At 46.2% G+C, this 22,828-nt stretch overlaps 1 protein-coding gene across 8 annotated transcripts in view; it reads right to left on the bottom strand.

The window, feature by feature from the left end:
* The window catches only part of LOC146206633 (SOSS complex subunit B2-like), an 86,072-nt gene that overhangs the window by 51,847 nt on the left and 11,397 nt on the right, over positions 1-22,828 (bottom strand). For 5 of the 8 annotated variants that reach the window (XM_084591394.1, XM_084591393.1, XM_084591386.1 and 2 more), the window contains one exon: positions 7,620-7,758. In XM_084591394.1, the coding sequence (XP_084447520.1) occupies positions 7,620-7,758 (139 nt within the window). Of the gene's footprint in view, positions 1-7,619; positions 7,759-12,004; positions 12,625-22,828 lie in introns of those variants that run through there. The other 3 variants (XM_084591392.1, XM_084591390.1, XM_084591391.1) reach the window with 3 other exon arrangements.

Consider the following 22,828-nt stretch of genomic DNA (forward strand, 5'->3'; position numbering starts at 1 on the left):
GGCTCATATGGAAGGCACAGCTGAAACACAGCAGAGCGCGAAGCCTGCACACTATTGGCTGCGGCAACGGAAGCTGGCGGAGGCTTCCATAAACGACAACGGCAGCGCCTCAGCGCGGGCCCTTTTGAAAGCAAAAACCTGTTGCCATTTTCGGAGACAGGGCAGCGCGCACCGGCGCCGGACAGTGAGCTCACTACCCAATATTCTAGAGCACTTTAACTGGGCATCGCCATTTTTTGAGCGAATATGTCGAAGTGCGTCTATCGAAAAACATCTGCAGCGTTAAAAAATGAGAAAGCAAGTTGTTGAGGGCTGCACTCCTGCCTATTTATCAACCGCGAACATTTTGGCGCTGGGATGTGGCTACAACTTTCGAATCCGGATCAGCTTAACTGCCACCGTGCGCTCTACACGTTCCGCTGGTCGACCAAGGCCGATTCGATCTGTAGCGCTTTGGGTCGGCTCGGGCGCCCAGCTCCGATCGACCAGTGGAAATCGCCATTAACGTCCGCAGCCGCCATATCTTACGCTACGCCGTGCGTACAGCACAACGGTAAGAATGGACGACTCTCACAAAAAAAAAAAAGATCTACCGCTTCTTAATGTCCGCAGGCGCAGCCGCCACATGCAGAGGGTTCGCAACACACGCTGGAGAAAGCGTCCGACGTTCTGTCTGAAAACGAGTCGAGCTTGCTTGGCGCATGCGTAGCGCGTGCTAGTGCGAACGAAGGTCGGGAAAGAGGAAGGAGAGAGATAGCTCGGGCACACCCTTGCGCTTCACTCTATCGCGTTTTTCCCCTCTTGTTCCCACCGGTTCTCTCTGGTTCATTCACGCACATGACTTGCAAACGTCACGTGCTGCCGCGCAGGAAACGATAACCGCAGATGCGCGCGCCTTTGGGGAACGGGCGCGGTGCTGCCCTAGACCAGCCGTCGCCGAACTGTCCCCTCTCATTCCTTCCGCGCGTGGCTTGAAAACGTCACACGGCAAACGGCCGAGGGTGATGCGATCGTCTTTGGGGAAGGCACACTTTCCAGTGTGTGGTGTGGAGTTCGATATATCGAACGACCAGTGAAGTTGAGTTCGATATATGACACGGCTTTCCAATACTTTTACATGGGATTTTCAAGGGGATATTCCGTGAGCTCGATATAACCAAAATTTGATATAGCCGGGTTCAACTGTATGTCATACTGTGAGTGAATGTGCGCATAGATGGTGACTGCTGGAGTGGAATATGTACTGTTATAAGTGGCAGATTTCACAGATATCAGGACTTTTTTTAAAAACATAAGAGACGCTACGGTGGAGCAATTGCTGGCAGATTAACTCTTTTTTTACTGTGCCCATTGAGCATAGTTAGCCCGCTAACGATGACTTCGCGCGCCGATTTTGAACCCTTCCGCGTCGCTCACGAACAAGCTATGCTAGCTAGTGTGTCGTCGGATAACTGAAGTTTAGATTTTGATGCTGTTTACATTTTTCTCGCGAATTGTCTATTTTTGAGCGCGCTCCGAACACCTGGAAACCTCTCGGTAGCATGCGAGAATGGCAGCATTCGAGCCTACGCAGCATGCTTCGAAACATCGCAAATCTGACAACTATGCACTATCTACGACCGATTTTATCGATGACCCAAGAAGAAGCGACTCTGAATTTACGGCCAATTATCGTCAGAATTCAGTTCCGACCCCACTGACGATGAAAACCAGTCTGGAACACCGGCGGCCGCACTCCGACCCGCTAACGATGATTTCGAGCGCAAATATTTCAGTCTATAATGATGGTGATGATGATGATGATGCGCCATCTAACGTGTAGTCGGGTAACTGAAGCTGAGATTTTATTGCTTTTTACATTTTTTTCCGCGAAGTGGCTATTTTTTAACGTGCTCTGAGCACGCGGCAGCGTCGAAATCACATGCGGGAACGGCGGCATCCGCGTCGACGACGCGCGCTTCAAAACGTCAAAAATCTGATGATTCCGTATTGTCTACGACCAATTTTATCAATGACCTAAGCAGCAGTGACTCTGAAGATGCTGCCTTATCGTCAGAATTCAGTTTTTACCCCGACGACGATGGAAACCTGCCCAGAACATCGGCGGCCACACTTTTGTTGGCCTGTTTTGCATGCATCTGGGACCGCTCTGGATTAGTTCACATACTCTGGGTGTTCTGTTCGTGTTTCTGGTGTCATTTATCTGATTCCCAGAGTGTCAACATCATTTGGGCACGATATCTTGCCTCCTGCAAAACAGGGAGTGGAGTTCTGCCCAAGAAGGGAATCGAGCATTCGTTTCTGCATGGCGCTCTGCAGCGGCCCTCGTTGATTGCTCATTTTGCGTCAAGAACACTATTCAATATTGAACTTTTATTTTTTTACAGGGAGTGGCCAAAACTATGTTCTGCATTTTGTATATCTCGAAATATTTTTTTAATTTTTGCTTTTTCATTTACAAGTGCATTTCGTCAAGTTTTGCTCAATTTTTTTCTAAAACATGGTTTTGAGGAAATTATACTGTGTGTTACAACCAAAACCTTTATATTCAAAGTTATATTCCTAAAAAGTGAATCTATTTGGCTTTCGTTATCGTGTATTGTATAAAATTTTAGGCATGATAGTTTTTACAGAAAAAAAGATATACTGAAACCTACAGAAAATAGCCATTTTGCCCACGGTAGGGAAGAGTTAAGCAAGGCTAATCCCACCTGTAGCATACAACAACTCAACTCAAAGCCAAAGTTCGGTGGTTGTCATGCGGTGAAGCCAGCCTTGCTGGTCAAATGCTTATGGCGGCTCTCACATGACCTGCTTCGCTGCTGAACGAGAAGAACACCCTATATTATTTGAGTTATAATTGTGTTTACAGTGTACCAGGAACAGAATTAGATCTTTTATGATCAGCAGTGGCATTTCTCAAAGCACCAGCCGGGACAGATTTGATGTCAACACCAACCCCTGAGGCACTTGTACCATGCAGTGCAGGACGCCAGCACTGACACCCCACACTCCGATTTGTGCCTATGAAATTATTGAGAATGCATGCTCATGCTCATGGAGCAGAACGCAGAGGTGTGCCCCCCTTTTCAACACCTGGCACAAAGGGACACTCAACCCGCAGGTGGGTATGGACAGACACGTGTGGACCTCGCCAGAAGCTGTACCCGCACAAAGCAGTTGGCTGCAAGTGTGCCGGCAGAATGCATATCACAGCAGGAATTGTGCCACTAGCATAGGTACCCTGTATGCACGCCTCTGGGTACCAGAGAAGCTTATTTTTTGGCTTATTTTTAAGCTTTTTATTTTTGAAGCACATAGTTAAACCTCGTTACAAGAGACACTCAAGGGAACCCAAAAAGGTGTCTCTTGTAACCAAGGTCTCTTGTAACCAAAAATTCCTATCACTTCGTATGTGTGACAGTTTAGATTCCCTTATCTAAATTCTGTTCCGTATCAGTGTCTTGTTTTGTTGCAATAGTATGCCAGGAACCAAGAAGGAGTGCCTCCTTTTGACTGGGAAGTCAAAATGTCCTTATTGTTTAAGCCACTGTCATCACATTCCTGTGGGACTGAAACAACAGGGACATCTTGACTCCTCAGTAAAGAGGAGGCACTCCTTCTTGGTTCCTGACATATTGCAACAAAACGGGACACTGATATGGAACAGAATTTATTTAAGGGAATCTAAACTGTCGCACATACGAGTTGGTAAGAGTCAGCTGCATTGCATGAGTGTACCTGGGTTAATTGTGTCTCTTATAAATAGTGAAAAAATTACTTTAGAGACCTGGAAAAGTTGCCCTTAGTAACAGAGTGGCTCTTGTAACCATGTCTCTTGTATGCAATGTTGTTAACATGGCAAACATAGGAAAACCAACCAAACCATTTTCAAATGTCTCTTATAACAGATAGTCTCTTGTAACCATGTCTCTTGTAAGGAGATTTTACTATCAAAATAATTCAAGAACCCTTTTAAGTTTGATACATCCAGGATCAAATGTACCACACAAAAATGCGCTTCATTTGGCCACTTCACATCTCCACGGCAGAGACCGAGAGCTACCAATGAGGATCATGCGTGTCAAAGCTTCCATGCAAGAATGCAAGCTCCAAGAAGTTGTTTTTTGCAGGAGTCCAGGGATACAACCAGTCTTCCCCCCGCCCCCACCAACACCCAACACTCGCTTCTCTTCTTTTGCTGCTTCTCGGCGCAATTATTTAAAGAGCAGTCCTCCCCCGCCACCCCTTCAGACCTTAGATGTTTAAAGAAAAATACAGTGTGTCACTGCTAGCATTACTTTTTACTTTTCGTTGGCTTTCACTGCTGCTTTTTAGTTTCTGTCCCATGCAAAAAGGGGTAAGAGTACGGCCTAGTTGGTATTCCATGTTAACAGTGCAACGCAGTAAATGGCAATGAAGACAAGCGGGTGGTTGAAATTTTCAGAACCCTCTATTACGGCATTTCTCGTAGCCCGAGTCACTTTGGGACGTTAAGGCCTGTAAACTAAACCAACCAGACGGGAGGCATTAACACAGTTATATAATACCCATAGAGTGAACAAACCTTGCATTTAAACTGTCCCCCCCCCCCCCCCCTTTTTGCAGAATGAAAAATTTGCTTTCTAATGTGTTCAACTCCACACTAGTTTTGTTAGAAACGGCATCAAAAAATCTCAGCATGTGCCTGCTTTTTTTGTCGTCCAATGCTGAAAACTATGATCAGCAAACACGATGGCCATTGCCAGTCAGCTGTAACCATCAACGATGCAAAGAGGAAGAAGTATGCTAGTTCTCTTTAGCGATGAAGAGTGCGCTAAAGAGAACTAGACATATGTTCATAAAATCTGTCAACGCACATTAAAGAACCACATGTAGAAATTTTCACAGCCCTCCACTACGGCATCCCTCGTAAGCCAGAGCTGCTTTGGGATGTTAAAACCTAAAAACCAAACAATTATTTTAAGAGGGTTCATCTTAATGGGAGTCTACGGTATAAGCTTCCTCAAAAGAGCTTTATTTTTGCGAGGACATTCATCATATTTGCTTCAGACAACACTGGCAGCACAGTGCAAAGCAGATATGCAAAACCTTATATATGCCAACGGTAGAAAGTTCAGGGCTAGAAAACGAGATTGGGGATGGATTCTGCGGGCTATTTTCTTTGTCACAGATCGAAAGAAGAATCCAGTCGTGCCTGTACATATTATGCAGTAGCCACCGCTACCTCACAGTTACCACAGCTATAGTCTGCTGCGTGTTTTTTTTTAGTAGCACTGGTGCAATTTCATCCAAAATCTGTAGTAGCATGCTACAGGTTGGATGCAATAGGGTACACTGGCCCAATTGACACAACATTCTAACAACTGACTTTAAAGTGCAACTGGCAACAACAGCCCCTCACACGGAGTGTTATTCTGCTATACTTGCAAATAACCTTCTGTGACTCTGTAGCGAAGGCCAGGCATTTGTACCCTTGACGTGGGGGGTGGCCTGCTCGAGCTAGGGGTGCAGAGGGATGAAGGAACATGCTGTGCAAAGGTACTAGTATAGTGCCTAGAATATACTGGCTAATTCATCAGCAGTTCCCCATAGAAAGGGGTGGCTTCGCTTGCAATGACTGCCACCAGTCGCCAATTCAGGGTGCTGCGCAAAGTGTGTTCTGCATCATCAAACTGCCGTATTAATCCTAACAGGCAATCTCGCGTAGCAGACAATTACCCTTAGCAGACAATATCACTTAGTGCAGTTGGTGCTGCCATGTGCATGAGTGTGTAATTTCTTTGATGCGTGTCATGTTTTGTGCATTCATAATGTGACAGTGATTACTCATCTAAGAGCCTCATAGCAAAAATGTTCAGGCCTTGCAAAAAACAGACATGCTCTATATCAATGTGCTAGAGTAGGTATCACTCAAGGAGTGAGAATGTGTCTTTGTTAATGGCCCCATTGGACGGTGAACCTCACATAGTATGCAGAGTATGAAAAAAAGCATCAAGCGAGCATACAGCAGAGGCTCACATGCTTAAGGAGGTTCTTGAGATTTGGTTGAGTGTGCCTCCGCCGACTGGCTAGCAGATGTGCACAGTCCTAAAGCCTTAAAACTAAACACTGCCTATTATGAAAACCGTTAGCATAACACTATAAAATGAGTAAAAACTGCAGGCAAACGGCCCCACAACGCTTTCAGCAGTAATGCAAGCAAAGTTTGTCACGTGAGGGCTGCCAACAGGCTTCAGTTCTGTGGGCCTCACTTCACGACTACCATTAGGGGGAAAGCAGCACTTGCAGGGGGTGCGGAGCATAGTTTTATATACATATCAAATGAGAGGCAAAATTTGGGTCAGATATAAAATGCAACTTTCCCATACTTTTAGATACGATTTTCAAGAGACTATGTGTTATATATATATCAAATATATCTGAAATATATGGGTTCAATGTATCCGAGCTCAACTGTTAGCCTTTCTGATAGAGTTCCAGCCGTTACATTTTGACTTCCACAATTTACAATAAAATCTCGGTGATACGAATTTTGGGATGATACTGATGAGAATTCGCGAAATTCCCCGGCTGCAGTGCATTGTGTACAGTGTGCAAAATTTCGGATGTTCCAAACGCTCTCCCGCACAACTACAGATGATACGAACACGTGAAGTGCGACCGTAACCTTGAGCACTACGCACAGCCTGCACATCGTTGACTCCGCTATCGCCAACCACACTGTATGTACGCATCACTAGCAATTTACGGTGACGCGTGGTCCGTACCTCACCGACGTCGCAATTGTCTGTTGGGCTCACGTCGCGAAAAGCCTTCAGCGGCGCAAGACCCACAAACTGCAGAAGTTGGCGGCGGCGTACGCGGTGAGCGCGCACGGACCGCACATCACTGGTTCCGCGATCGCGATTTGCGAGCAGTTTGCGGCACCGTGCGGCCCGCATGTCGCCATCTCCTGCCATGCTGTACATGCCGCGACAAGTATGTGGAGGCGGGCGGTCCGCACATTGCCGGCATCGCGATCGTTTTTCACGACGAGAAAAATTTGCAATAGCACACGGCCATGAGTAGTAGTCGGTGGCGTACGCATCGGACACGTACGGACCACGCACATTGTAGACTTTGCGACCACTTGTCGCACTGTACACGTCGTGAGCAGTCTGCGGCGCCGCACGGCCGGCCTGTCGCCATCTTTTGCCGTGCTGTGAAGTCCGCGGAGGCGATCGCCTTTTGCACTGTGTGCACTGCGAGTGGCAAGCTGTGACCGCGCGACCATAGTAAACCTTCTTGGACGTAAACAGATCAGCGTGACTGCCTTTCCTACGCATTTGCATGCTTATTTTCTTTCGTTTTGATGATACGAATGTTCGGATGACACGAATTTTGTCACGACCCCATGAGATTCGTATCAGCGAGGATTGTACATTACAAAACTGAGCATATTAATCAGAATTTTCATGAAACCTTTTCATGGTTTGTGCATTGGAGTACTGAGCACCTGCCAGCTGCATTAAAACATGAAAAGACCAATGAGACCAGTGTGCAAAAGAAAAGCAGCAGAAACAACTTACATTTGCAGCACGGCTAGGTCTTCAATGAATACGAGAAATGTTACTCACCCTTTTGTAAGTTTGCAAATGTCCCCTTGCTGTATGCAGGTGCCTGGTTCGTCCCACACAGAAACATTTATTGATCCAGACCGGTCTGCCACCCTGCACGTTCGCACCTCATGTCCCTCTTTGGTCATGTTGGGTCGACCTAGTGAGGAATGCAAGGTTTTAGTATGGGCACTAGGAGGTGTAAGACAAAGCTTTCAACTCCTGCTCAGAAAACATGGAAAACTGGCTATATGTCCCATGCAAAGCGACGGCCACGCCACTGGTGCTGGAGTTGAAACTAAATCCAGGAGCAGAGCTGGCCGCGTCATCTGCTAGCCATGCGTTTCTATGCAATTCTCGCGTCATGAATTCGTTTTCCCACGGCGTTTGCATCGTTGCATAAACAGCCTCTGCTGCCAATGCACTGTGACACAAACTATGGGGCATCTCCAGCGATGGTATTTCCTTGAGCAAACGTTCAAGAGCTACAAAAAATGCGCTGGAGATTGTATTTACCCGTTCCAGCTCGACAAGTTCTAGTTCACTTCTTGCTAAAAAATTGCTTGTCATCCCCGTCTCATATTTCGATATGAAAGCATCACTGCATAAACAGCATCCATTGCCAATGCACTGTGACAAACTAAGGTGCATCTCCAGCAATAGCTTTTTTTCCTTGGGTAAATGTTCAAAATCTATAAAGTGACAGGCTGTAGATAGTATTTACTCATCCCAGCTCGGCAAGCAATACAACCGAGAGCGTACTGTTTGAGTTCACTTCGCGTTACAAGCCGCGTGTAACTCCTGTCATATATTTCAATGTGAAAGCACTTGAAAGAATACTGGTGCATCATTTAAGTTTTCTGACCAACCACTACCTTTTTCGCTTTTAGGTACAAGAAAAAAATATGCAGGTTACTGTGTATACCTTTGATAGTTCATTTTTGCGCATTGCTGCATATTTTTGTAGTGCTTAATTTTTCAAGTCATTTCATACACCCCGGCTGCAAAGTAAAGACGGATATGATGAGCGTCAGGTATGAGCCTTTAATGAACACAGTGCTCGAAGCGTGTGGTACATGCATTTAATGGCCTATAAGCACTGCTCGTTCAGAACCGCATTTCTAAATATTCTGTCCTATAGAATTTATTGAAGTTTGTAGGCGCTCGCTTTATTGCGCTTCACCCATTTCCAACTGTACACGCTATGAGATGTTTTATCACCACGATCCAACCAGTCATCACGGCTAATCCCGCGGGGGATGCTTGAAACATCTGGGCACTTATTTAAGCATCGCCTATTAAGATCAGCACTCGATTGCATTGTTTGACTTTGTTCGTGTCACGAATTCAGTAGGTCTACCTTTATTCAACTTGATTCAGCGAGCCATCGCGACATATGAGCGTGTCTCGCAAGTCTTGGGTTCAAATTCCACCCCGACTCAAAGCTGACTCAGCTTTCATTTCTGCTCAATTATCTTCCTTTTCTTTACAGAACTTCCTTGAGAAATTTAGCGTCAATCAGGACATTTCCAACTGCTCCTGAATTCTCCATCGGCATTTGTCGTTCACAGACATCGACAGAGACGCCAGATTTTCTGAAACACAGGACCGTAAGAGACATCGCATTAAGTCTTATTCTTAGAGAATAAAAACCAGCCAAGGGACGAGGACGAAGGAAGACGATGTACACACGGAAGCTGGACACGCTTCCGTGTGTACATCTTCTTCCTTCGTCCTCGTCCCTTGGCTGGTTTTTATTCTCTAAGACTATGTACCAACTGACCCAGATTTCAACCCTACTTCAAAGTCTTATTCGGCCGATGAAAAGATATACTTATAAGAAAGTGGTGCTGGCATGATGTAGCGACGTGTGGTGCAGAATGTGTCGTATTTTGGGTTTAGCCGTGTCCCCATGAGCCTATAAGAAAAGAGCTTGCAAAGCAAAGGCAGGGTAAATAAATAAAAACAAAACAGCAAATATTCTGTTGAAATAAGTGATAAGTCGGTGCAGCATACCCACAATAAATTGGGGTTCAACATTGCTGCTGGTAATTTAGCATTTGTAGAAGGCACCCGGCACATGTATGCATTAGTTTCTCCCAGATGGCTACCACATCCTGTAAAATATCAGCAGGAGCTGAAAAGAAAATTGCTGCCACGAACGCCGGTAATTCTAACAGCAACGCATGAGCAGCGGAGACTTGTATCCTGGAAAGACTTGAAAACAAGTGCTAGGCAGCTTTCAGTGGCGCCCGTATAGGTGGTGCATGAGGCGTATATGAAGTGGCTGAATTACCTTTCTTATCCCTAAATCTGCAAGAAAAGATGATGGCAATAATAATACACCATGTATGCGGTCAAAGGCAGTAAAGCAATGCTTTTGTCTGCTCACTTGTTAAATCATGATGCCATCACTAGTCCTCCAAATGTTGTAGACTTAGTACCACTTGAAACATGATCACAGATATAAAAACAAGCATAAACAAAGGTACACACATACACAGGTCAAGCACAGCACTACAAGGCTGAGTTCAAATATGTAAACCTTAGTGAATTATTTGAGTGTATAGCTTGACACACTGGTGACCAGTTGCTGCATATATACTTGGTGGGCTCTTTTATGAAGGGGTATGAACACAACAGAAATGGTTTCTCTATACATAGGTAAAGGTCCCATTAAACACAAATTCAAATATATAAAAGTAAATGGGGCAAGGATAAAAATATACACCGACACCATTTTCCACTCAGCAATGAAAGAGGACAGTAAACTCCCACCATAAAAACAAACAAAAAAAAAAAGCTGTTGGCTCTCTGCACTTCTTCCAAAGTAAACCCCGCAGATAAGTAAAGTTTGCCCCTGCACCTACACGTCAAATGGACTACATTTAGCCACTCTACATATGGGCTCCCCTCGATGTCTGTGCCAATACCAATGCACTGAAATCAATGCAGCTAGGAACAGCTAATGGGATGGAGGTTGATGCAGCTGTTGAATATAATACACATGTAAGAACAGACTTTACATTTAAGTGAATGGTATGGTGCCACTGAAACTTTTGTTCAAAGGTAAGCCATGTTTCAAAGATGCCAGTGCTTGCTGATAAGCTATGCCAAAAGCTACAAGAAATGTACTTACATAAGCATACTCTCGCGCAAGATGTGCCGAAATGTGTCTCGAAGATTCCGAACTAGCGTGTGTTTCTGCAATGTTCTAGGTTAGGCTGGCTACCGTTTGCGTCTTTACCTAGATGTTTCCTCGCCGCATTTAAATTGAACGCTGACGGGTGCGACAGGCGTTCATAATTCGACGACCAGCGAGCTTGTTTGCTATTATCGCAGTCCCAGAGTTTTTCAGTTATTTAGAGGACCATGCATGTCAGCCCAATAAGGAGTTAATTTCAGTGCCTCTACGCCTGTGTGTGTTCTTTTGCGACCACAGCATTGTTGCAGCCATGGGACAATACTGTGCAACTGCCAGGTACAAGCCAATGACAATGTGGAAAGCACCCCTGCACTACCAAAAGCAACACCAACTACAGGCATCCTTATCACAAACAGGACAGCATGTACTCCAAACTCACCGCGGCATTTCCAGAAATGCTACACAACTCGTCCACATGTCATAGCATCAAAATGTCTAAAAAACTGATTGATTTATAGGAAGGGAAAAGCGCGGTAACTGTCTCGCTTGTTTTCTGTGGACACCGCAACCGCGCCGTAAGGGAAGGGAGGAAGGTGGGAGTGAAAGTGGAAAGAGAGAAAGAGGAGCCGTAGTGGAGGGCTACGGAGTAATTTCGACCACCTGGGGATCCTTAACGTGCGCTGACATCGCACAGCACACGGACGCCTCTACGCTTCGCCCCCATCGAAGCGCAGCCGCCGAGGTCGGGTTCGAACCCGGGTACTCCGGCACAGTAGTCGGGCGTCTTACCACTGCACCACTGCACCACCCCGGCGGGGCTCAGAGCGAGGTGCCGCAGGAGTAGGTGTTCTAAGTGGAACTTATTTTACTGAAAATAGCTCCCACTCGTAAACTGTTACCCCCCGACTGGCAGTGCAACAGCGAAAACACGGCTAGGCCACTTGGTCAGAAGGCCCTCCTTTAATATTATGAATTAACAAGCAGCACTCGCTCCATTCAAGTCTTAAAATACCCCGCCAACAAAGAAGGTCTTCACAGAAGGCAGCGCATATTAAATTGCGCGGTTACCTTGCACGTGATTATTGTGCCGTCTGCTGTTCCGGGCAAGACAGGGAAACCGAGTGAGTCAACTATCAGTGCCGGCAGAGTGCCTGCCAAAAAGCATTAAAGTTCGGCATGCTACCAGACCTGTTGCTTTAACGTGACGCAAGAAAGATTCTTCCTCTGCCACATCCACGCACAAACAATGAATGAGGCTTACCTATGTCCAAGACGATGAACACAATGCTAAGGTTTTTCATTCCCGGCTTCAGGTCGCGTATAGTTGTTGGCTCCATTTCTGGCCCTTCCAGGAGCCTAAACGGCATCACGGGACCGAGAACCGTGTTGAACAGCACAAACGTTTCAGCAAAATGGAACACATATACGAAGCGCACGACGTCTGCTGTGAGGTGCGTGCGAAGCGTGAGCGAGGCCGACTCGCTTACCTGCTCCAGTCTGCTCGAGAATACTGTGATACCGCCAATATCGCCACGAGGGTCACGATAGTCGCACTAACCGGGTAGTACGCCCAGTACGCCTATCGTCCATGGCTGCAAGCGCAGAAGCTGTCGTTCGCCAGCATTTCAGGGCTTGCATTCGCACCACCGCATTAATGTGTGTCTTTCGCACAAGCAATGCTACTTTGGAAACAGAAAAGTTTTCTACTTAGAACAGTCGGCACAAAGCGCGCATTACAATTTACAATCGCCATCCGCCATCGCTTGCGGTTTTCTCACGCCGCCTAGGATGCCTCGATAGAGGTTTTAGTGGTTTTAGCCTGCGTCCTCGATGCGCTGCGCGCGCCCTCGACATGGAGCGGTGGAAGATTGCGCGCCGCGGCGCCCGGCTTACGTTACTAGAACCACGGCCGGTCTCGAGGGAGAGCGCGCGCTCTGCGCTGCGCCTCTCTCCCCTTTAGCATACCTTTAGCCCGGCCATGGCTGCAGTTGACTCTTGCTCACGGTGCTCTTGCTCCTTGCCGGCCGCGTCGTCTGCTACACGCGGCGCGGAAGCATGGAGCGGCCTGCATGTACGTAGCTGTTACATAATACGTGCTGCCGTTGCACTCTACACGGCTGCAGTGCAGTTATGACTACATTATGACAGTTTTGGCTTCGAAGGCATGCGCTGCAGTGCAGTTATGACTGCATTATGACAGTTTTGGCTTCGAAGGCATGCATTACCTCAGAGAACGCGTTTGTGTGATGCGAAATTTAATGCCGTAAAACAAGTGTGCCAGCGTTGTCGCCTTGCTCGCCAGAACCAGCGTTCTATTATTATTATTTATTATTTGAAACTTTATTGCCGCCGATAGAGGAGGTTCCCCTGCTCCCCCACCCAGGTACGCAGGCCCGAATAGGGGGCTGGGACTCCGCGACTACTAGAAGCGCGCAAGGATACATTGATTCTTCGCGGCCTCAGCCGCCAGGCGGACGACTTCTTTTTGAGTCTCACGGGTTTCGCTTTAGAGAAGGGATTCCCAAGCTTCCGTGTCATGAATGTTAGCCACTGCCCCAGGCGAAAAGAGGCCATTGCCAGATTATGTGATCTAGTGTACCTCTCTCTCCGCAGTGTTTACAGTTTTCGTGTTGTCTGTCATCTACTTTTAAATGGTGCAGCGATACCGGGTTGGGGTAATTTCCGGCCTGTCCTGTAGTCTGCGAAGACTTTTGGCTTCTTCGTTGTTTAGCTCTTTATGTGGAGCGGAGGATGTTTTTCTGTTTAGTTAGATAGTAGTCACAGATCTCGTGGTAGGTGTTTAACCTCTCCTCGGGTTCTGATCTCGGGCGAGCGCTAGTAACGTTGTCTGCTCTTCGGTTTCATTTCTTTTTATTACGCGATATCATGGCTTGGCCAGCGTCACGACGCTTTAAACCGTCGTTTGCCGGTCTTAATAAAGTTATTCATACATACATACATACATACATACATACATACATACATACATACATACATACATACATACATACATACATACATACATACATACATACATACATACATACATACATACATACATACATACATACATACATACATACATACATACATACATACATGACGCGCAAGCCATTTTGTATTAAATTATGACGCAGCCGTTCATTGCACAGCGTTCAGCGTGTTGCATGCAATTTTTCGCTTCCTATTTAATAGTATCTACCTTCTTTTCCAGTTTCAGTCCAATTTGTGTCAGGGATTCAAACCGCCGACATGTGTACCGTTCCCTGTAAAGGTAGGGATCCGCGGAGATGCTGCGTCTTTACCCTAAAATTAAAAACAATTAGGCGTACGCCTAAAATTGGCGTAATGAAGAGACGACGTTAAAGGCGCTGTTGCGTCCTCTCTTAAAGTATAGTATAGTGCCTAGAAATATAGGCACTATACTTAAAGGGCCACTGTCCAGGGCATGACTTTTTCAGCAAAGGAGCCCATTGCTTCTATCAAGTACCGGAGATAGTCTGTACAAAATGCTACAGCGATACACGCTCAAAGCAGCGAAAATACAAATCAAAGCTCTCTCATGTTTTCCATCGAGCCGCAAGGCTGACGTCGGACTAGAAAACGACGTTCATTGGTCCGTCTCGCTGGCTGATGGGTGAAGGATGGGCGTACACCACTAATTGTGTCCAACGCTCGCTGCTGCGCGCTTTTCCCTCGCCCGTTCATGCCTCTGCAGGCTGGCCTGCACGCTTTGCACCGGGGCAACGAAGTCTATTGAAACGATTGTTTGGAAGTCCGTCATTTTGTTCGTGTCGCTAATAGATTTCCTCGAGATTAAAAAGTGGGCACAAGCTCTGCACATGATAACTTTCTTCGAAGTGAAAAATTTCTGATCTGCAATTAGAAAAGGAACTATATTCAAGTACCCTCGTGATAGGTCGTGTACCAAGGCTCCTTATTTTAATTTTTTTGCTGGCACATATCTCGAACGTAAAAGGCATTATATGCTGAAGATAAAGCACCCTAATAATCGCGCTGCCCCGTGTGTTTCGATAGCAATGCCAGTAGAGAACTTGCAAGATTCCAAGCACCTATCTCTGTGCATAGCACAAATCGGACAGCTGCAGCTGCACAAACGGATTTTGATTTGGATCATTTTGAGTTCCTCGCAGTACCAGCAATTCGAAGGAAATTTGAGTATTTTCGCGACGAGGAAATAGACGAGCCATTAGGGCGAGGAATTTTGCTTGTTGAAAAGACTTTTGTCATTGAGCGGTTAATTTCCACGGCAATGATGTGTTGCGCATAAAGTTCTCATATCATGTGAATTGATCGTTGCTTACAGCTCTTTTGAAGCATGTCATTAATGAAGCGAAATTGTGCACGGGGCTTCGAACTCAGAGCTAATGCGAAGAGAGGAGACATCGTAAGAACTGCAGAGAAATTCGACGAGCAAGATGGTAACAAGAATTAAATTATCTTCAAAATAACTGAGCATGCGACGTAGAAAACGCAGCGAGTTGCGGCAGGAGAAATAAGGATAACGAATGTATAAAGCCTTTATTTGATTGAAGGGATGACTCTCGGCCGCTATTTGGGTAATTAAAGAATTAGGAGGGATGGGAGTGTAGCTTATCGCTTCTTCACGGTTCTTCAAACTGTTTCTCGTTGTTAAAAGATAAGCATCTGAAAAGCTCAGAAGAGGATATAGATCGGCATATACAAGCTAGGCCTTCCAGACTTGCAATGGCTGCTACGTCAAGCTCCTGCCTGGGCTCAGGTATGGTATATCGAACGGCTTCGTAACTGCATTTTTGTGAGGCGGGCAAGCGCAAAACCTTATAAGCTTCTGAATGAGCTCAAGATATGATACCAACCATGCACATGAGCTCCTTAATGTATGCATTGAAGTGAATTCGCTGCAAATGTGGTCTTTGCTGTTGAAGCATAGAAAATCACATGCAAAAAAAAAAAAAAAAAAAACGATGGTCAGGGGAAGGTAGGAACGCTAACGCTCATTTCCTACTAGACACAAAGAAAAAGGATAATGCTGCCCACTCAAATATTTCCCAAAATAAGTATAAGGTAATTGCTTGTAGCCTTGCAATATTTTTTTATATTGATGAAGTCAAGTTCTGGTTGTTTGCTGCATTTCATTAGCATTCGACATAAATATTGTTGACAATATTGCATTCTTGCTTATTTTTTCTTGTTGCGCTAATAAATAACTTAAATTCATGCTATTCACTTCTAATGCCCTTTCCAGCGCTGTAGATACCTTGAATATCGTGCTTTAAAACTGCAGTCCAGTGCTAGTTTGAAATTACATTAACTTCTCCTACAAGCAGTAAAATTAGGTCATTTTCCTTTCTCTCTCACTCTGTGTGTGTGTGCGTGCGCGTGTGTGTGGTGTGTGTGTGTGTGTGCGCGTGCGTGCGTGAAGGGGGAAGGGAATCTCTCAAGGGCGTGACTTGATTACTCGCAATATAGGTTTTTTGAATAGACTCATGCGCTTGTTCAGTCATTTCCTTTCGCAGTGCGCACGCCCATTCTCACTGATTCCTCTTTTAGGAAGCTCATTAAATAACTCTTCACATCTGACGGTGTTTTAGACGACAAATGAATTTTTTTTTTTTTTTTTTTTTTTTTTTTTTTTTTTTTTTTTACATTTCTAAATACGGGAGTGCGAGAGTGCCGATTCTTGTTCCACGCCATACCTAGAAAGTGAGACATTAAGAAAAGCGCTTCTGATTAAGCGACGACGGAAGCCGTTTTTCGTAATCTGTGTTTACTATATCGTTTGTCGCGAGTAGCCACACTTCATGCACTGCATGAACAGGCTGCCCAGGCTAGCAGATTTCTGCGTGTAATGGTGGCAATCTGCGTAGCGCAGTAGTAAACATGACACCCACTGTGTTACCTTCTAAGGTTAAAATGTTCATATGCACTGAAAATTTGACTAATTTGTTTACATGACAGGATCTATGCCCTGAAAGAACATACTACAAAGCACAGGGCAGGGAGCAAAGCAAGAAACAGTGCTTGTGAGCAAGCCGACGGCGCTCACTTGTTTCACAGCATTAACAAGTGAATTTCGCATAACAAAAGCGTGTTCTCCAAGGTAATGCGTCGCTTCGAAGCCAAAGCTGTCGCAATATAGTTTTAATTATACTGCAGCCATGTACAGTGCAACGGCAGCACGCAAAAGCTACGTGTGTGCTGGACGCTCCATGCTTTTACGCCGCGTGTAGCAGACGACGCGCCCGGCAAGGAGAAAGAGTAGCAAGAGTTTACTGCAGCGCCGCGAGTTCTCGCGACGTTGGGCGCGGTCGCTGAACGAGGCGGCCGTGCGTTGGGATTCTAGTAGAATCCCTAGAGCATGGAGTTTCCTTCCTCCATGCCATAGAGGGACCTTAATTCTACTGGGAGTGTATTTTTGCAGATCGTGAACGAGCAATCACGTGACACAAAAGTGACGTGATCCTACTACATGAAGGAAAGAAGCCAACAGTCGGCAAGGCCAAGGAAAGCGTTGGGGATGGTACTTTATGTCTTTTTTTTTTTTTAATGTTTGCTTGGATAATAACAGAAATTAGCAATGTAATCTGTTTAGGGGAAAGATTAAACACAAAGTTTAATTATCGCAAACACAATTAAACACACACACTACGTCACTTCTGCGTGTCCTGACGACGGGTTTTTTTTTTATTTATTTATTTATTTATTTTTCACTGGGGCAGTGAGAAAAGCGCTTGGCCGTCGGAGCGCGGCTTCGAGCTGGCGGAGGGAGAGCATCTAGCCGTCCGCACTTAACAGCACGCACGCTTTCTTCTGTATTTTTTTCCTATTAGTGGGGAGAGGTTGAAAGGAGGGCGCGTAAGCCCCTCAATAAAGGGGCGGGCAGGCTAGCCAACGTAGACAGCGTGGTTTCAAACGAGTGACGGCTTGGAGCTGCCCTCGGTAAAGCAGTATGCAGGCTTGCAATTGCTTCCTTTCTTCTTTTTCCCTAGCTGTGAGGTATGGGCTGGTTTGGCTTGAGAGGCAGCGGAGGGAGTGCTGAAGATTTGCGGTGTCGTTTACTTGGCTCAATCAGCCGCTTTTGCACCTTAAAAGTTACGCCTCAATTATGTACATACAACTATATATATATATATATATATATATATATATATATATATATATATATATATATATATATATATATATATATATATATATATATATATAGTGACGTATCCGTAAGCTAAGTAACATCTTGTATAATTTCACAGCTTAATTCCAAACATCAACGTTTACGCGCAAGATGCTGTAAAGTTATTTGCTTTTTGCCACTAAAAAACTGCATATGGGCGCGCATGTGTGCAAATAACTCATGCGCAGGTACTCAATATATTTGAGGCCCTGCATAAGGTCAACCTCTCCCCACTAATAGGAAAAAAAAATACAGAAGAAAGCGTGCGTGCTGTTAAGTGCGGACGGCTGGATGCTCTCCCTCTGCCAGCTCAAAGCCGCGCTCCGACGGCCAAGCGCTTTTCTCACTGCCCCAGTGAAAAAAAAAAACCGTCGACAGGACACGCAGAAGTGACGTAGTGTGTGTGTTTAATTGTGTTTGTGATAATTAAACTTTGTGTTTAATTCTTTCCCCTAAACAGATTACATTACTAATTTCTGTGATTATCCAAGTAAACATTAAAAAAAAAGACATAAAGTACCATCCCCAACGCTTTCCTTGTATACGTTTTCATTGTAGTGAGGACGAAAACTCACAATCCCTGCAGCGCGCTGCGAAGAAGCAGACTCGCAACTCGAAGTCCCTGCGTCGCTAACCCCGCCAGACCACCGGAAGAAAGAGAACGAAAGCAAAAGACTGCGAACGCACAAAATCTGCGCTCACTCATTCCCCCGGGGGAGGACAGTTAATTCTGTTTACTGCTTCCATGCGGGAGGGGCGAAGACTGTGTTGGAGGGGGAACCATGGCGTGGACAAAACTAACTGCCGCGAGCGCTTCCTCTTACCAGGAAAAAAAAAAAAAAAAAGACTCCGCGAGATACGCGTACGTGACGTGTAGGTTACGTCACCCATGTGTCACGTGATTGCGCATCGACGATCTGCAAAAACATTCTCCCCCCAGTAGTTGGGATGTAGTTGGGACACGGGAGGATGTTTTTGCAGATCCCGAGTGCGCAGTCACGTGACACAAAAGTGGTAGCATGGAGGAAGGAAAGAACTTGAGTGGTAGGGTCTACGGGGTCTACGTCACTCCTGCGCGCCCTATGGGTGTTTATTTATTTATTTTTTCGTTTTACTGGAGGGAGTGAGAGGGTGGTTGCAACAGTTGCAAGCGCAGAAAGGATGAAAGGAGGCGATTGGCCGTCGGAGCTGGGCTTCGAGCTGGAGAAGGGGGAGCGCCTAGCCGTCCTGCGAGCAAAGCACACAGCAGAACGCACGCACGCTTTCTGAAAGGATGAAAGGAGCAGTGGAGCAGTGGGCAGGCTAGCCAACGTAGACAGCGCGGTTTCAAACCAGTGGCGGCAGTGAGCGCCGGTTCTGTGCATTCGCAATCTTTTGCTTGCGTTTTTTTTCTTCCGGTGGTTTGGTGGTGGTGGTGGTGAAAACATTTATTATTATAATACATATAGGTATGTACACTAGGTGGGATGACAGGCACTCCATTGGCGTTTGCCGCAGCCCGGGCGCGCTGCGTTAAGACCTTTTGGGCTTCTAGGGTGCAGCAGCCGTACAGGGTCGCCTCCCAGTTCTCTCGGGTGGGGTTGGGGACAGGGGGCAAAGATGGGGTTTTCTGGCAGGCCCACACCATGTGGTAGACGTCAGACACCTCCCCACAGTGCGAGCACAGCCCGTCGAATTGCGGATCAAAATGTTTTAGAATAGCCGCACAACATTGTATTGGTGAGCAGGCGCAGGAGCACCCGCTCGTTAGCCTTCCCCAGCCCTTTGCACGGGGTGGGAAGAGTTTGGTGCGTAGATCTGTAATATTCACATATTTCTTTAAATTTGTACACTGGGCTGAAATCAAAATCCCGGTCCGCGTCGGGTCCCGTGGGAAATGCCCGGGGAGAAAGCGCGCGGGCGGCGGCGTCGGCTGCCTCATTCCCTTGGAGACCTTGGTGACCTGGAGCCCAAACGAGAGATCGGTACGCGGGATCCGAATCTCGACTGCAATTTTTGTATATGCGGTAAGCTAGAGGAGCAGTCCACCCTTGCTGGACGTTCCGACAAGCCCCTCGCGAGTCGGTTATGATGTGTTTGGAGGAGGAGCCAGAGGCTGCGAGGGCGATGGCAACCTCTTCTGCGTGTGTTGGTGGGTTTGGTGGGGTGGCTGGTATTCGAGGCGACGTAGGGACTCGGAGGCTCGGAGTCGTGAGTCCGCGTCTTCGCAGCGCGCTGCAAGGATCGTGTGTTTGCTTTCCTCATTGTAATGAGAAGTTGAAGAGCACTGACCGTATGCGGGGCCGCGCATACATTGAGTACCTGAGCATGGGTTATCTGCACACACGCGCGCCCACACACATGCAGCTTTGCAATGGCAGAAAATAAATAACTGTCAAGATTGAGAACATCTTCCAAGGGCGCGTAAATGTTGACGTTTGGAATCAAGCTGTGAAATTATACAATATGTTGCTTAGCTTATGGACAGATAATTTTTCGTCTCTATAGTTGTTTCCCATAAAAGACGCAATCCAGGATGCAAAAACATCCCATTGAGAACTATCCGCGCACAGAAGCAGTCAAATCTTTAGCGCTACCTAAGCTGCCGCTCAGGCCAAATTAGCCCATACCTAACTGCTATGAAAAAATAAGCGATATGACTGCTCTGTGTTTTGCCGAGGGCAGCCCCAAGCCGTCACTGGTTTGAAACCGCGCTGTCTACGTTGGCTAGCCTGCCCGCTTCTCTTTTCATCCTTTCAGAAAGCGTGCGTGCGTGCGTGCTGCTGTGTTTTTTGCTTGCAGGACGGCTAGGCGCAACCCATCCTCCAGCTGGAAGCCCCGCTCCGACGACCAAGCGCCTCCTTGCATCCTTCCCGCGCATTGGACTTAACAGCTTGCAGCCACCCTCTCATTTCCTCCAGTAAAACGAAAAAAAAAAATAATAATAATATTAATAATAATAATGAACACCATAGGGCGCGCAGGAGTGACGTACACCCTACGTCACTTTTGTGTCATGTGATTGCACGCTCAGGACCTGCATTCACCCGGCCAGTGGTATATCTAAACCCCAGCGCCTCTGGAAGAGTGACTGCGCCTGCATCGACTTCCGGATGAATACTATAACATTAGAGTATAAGATGGTTAATTGTTTCTGTGGATTTGCCACACACTGCACACGTGTCATCTTCATGGTTAAATTTCTTTTAGTAGCTGCGTGTTCTAAGGCACCCTGATCTAGCTAGTAGGGCACTGCCTCTTGATTTATAAAAGAAAGCTGATCTGCTTTTTCCACTTTCGGTATATCTTTTCCATCGAATTTATCCAATTTTTACCTTCTGTGTTTTTCACCTGTTGCTTAGCGCTCTTTATTTCTCCGTCGTTGTGACCAGCATACTTACTGGTTATATAGTTGCCTAGCTATTTTCCTACATTTTGAGTCAACGCTGTATTTAGGTATCGGTATTTAAATACTTTAGCCGCCCATCTGTTGCTGTCCAATTTCCTCAGGCGTTCCTCATATAATATTTTATTCTGAGCTTCCCGTGCTTCGAAAGATGCCCAGCCCATATCTCCCTGTACCGCCTCATTTGTGGTTTTGCCGTGGGCACCCAGTGCTTTCTGATTTATTTCTAATGTCGACTGTACCTCTGCTTGAAGGCATAAAACCGCATTTCCGAAAGTAAGGCCGGGAAGCATAATTCGATCCTTTCCAAATACCCCTCAGCACCTGATACCTGTTGTATCCCCACGATACCCTATTTCATTATCCCGGCATTTCTACGCCCTTTTGCTCTAAGTGATTGCTCATGCATTGCAATGTATGCCAATTCTTATATATTTATATTCTGCAACTCTGAGTATTTCATGGCCTTGTATTTTAAGACATTATCAGTTGAGCCGTTGAAAATCATCAGACCCGATTTAACTGCGCTAACACTGAAGCCTAGAGCGTCCCTTTCGTCTGCCTGGCTATCTCAACACAATATCGTCTACATTCATTCAACCGGGGAGGCGCTGCTCTACCACCTTTCCGCCTAATCTGTATGACAGGTTAAAACCTAGGTTAATTTCTTGTATCATCCTTTCCATATTTATCATATAAAGCATGAACAGCATCTGTGATAGAGAGCAACCTAGTCTTAACCCTTTGCATACCTTGACAGCTTCCATACTTCTTATTCCTTCCCATGTAATTTCTCGAGATCGAGCAGAGTCGCCAACTAGCGGCATAGCGGCGAACCCTACCCAGTGTGTCAATGCTGGTCTCGAGGGCCCCCTCGAGACCGGCCGTGAGTGTGGATGCGTGTTCGCGTCGCGTGCCAGCCCGCAGCGATTTACGATTTACGTGCTCGCATGCGGCGTGTACAAGAGTGATTTTTGTTTGTTTCGCGGTTCCTGTGCGCCTTTGCTTACTTATCTGCCTCTTGCAAAATAAATATGAACAGGCTATTACCCCACGCTCCATTAAAAAACAAAAAAACGAATACTTGTCCATATCGAGTGTGTCGCCGGAAAGGACATCATCGGTCGCGGTCTTCGGCGCTTAATTCTTGGGCAAGCGGTGTCTCAAACAAAGCGCTGCTGTCGTGGCGCCGTGTCAAAGCAAAGCAAGTGGCTGCCGTCAATACAACCTAATGCAAACGCTCAAAAATCCTATATTCCCGTTTCTGTTTGGAATACCTCAACTGCTGAAACATGCGACGATGCGACCGCAGACTGCTGCATAGCAAAATCCAGTTTGGCCACTCTGTGCCTGTAACAACGAATTAGTTTTATTTTATTCAGAATACAGGGGTATTGTATTACATCAGGGATACTACGTTGTCTGAATACTTCTTCTTCTTCTTTTAAACCTTTGTACTAGGATAGGGCGCTCGACTGCTGATTTCGAGAACGGGGGGTTCGATCCCGGCCGTTTCGAAAGGTGCT

Source organism: Amblyomma maculatum, chromosome 1 (assembly GCF_055883805.1).
Source record: "Amblyomma maculatum isolate TAMU_Amacu chromosome 1, ASM5588380v1, whole genome shotgun sequence".
NCBI lineage: Eukaryota > Metazoa > Arthropoda > Arachnida > Ixodida > Ixodidae > Amblyomma > Amblyomma maculatum.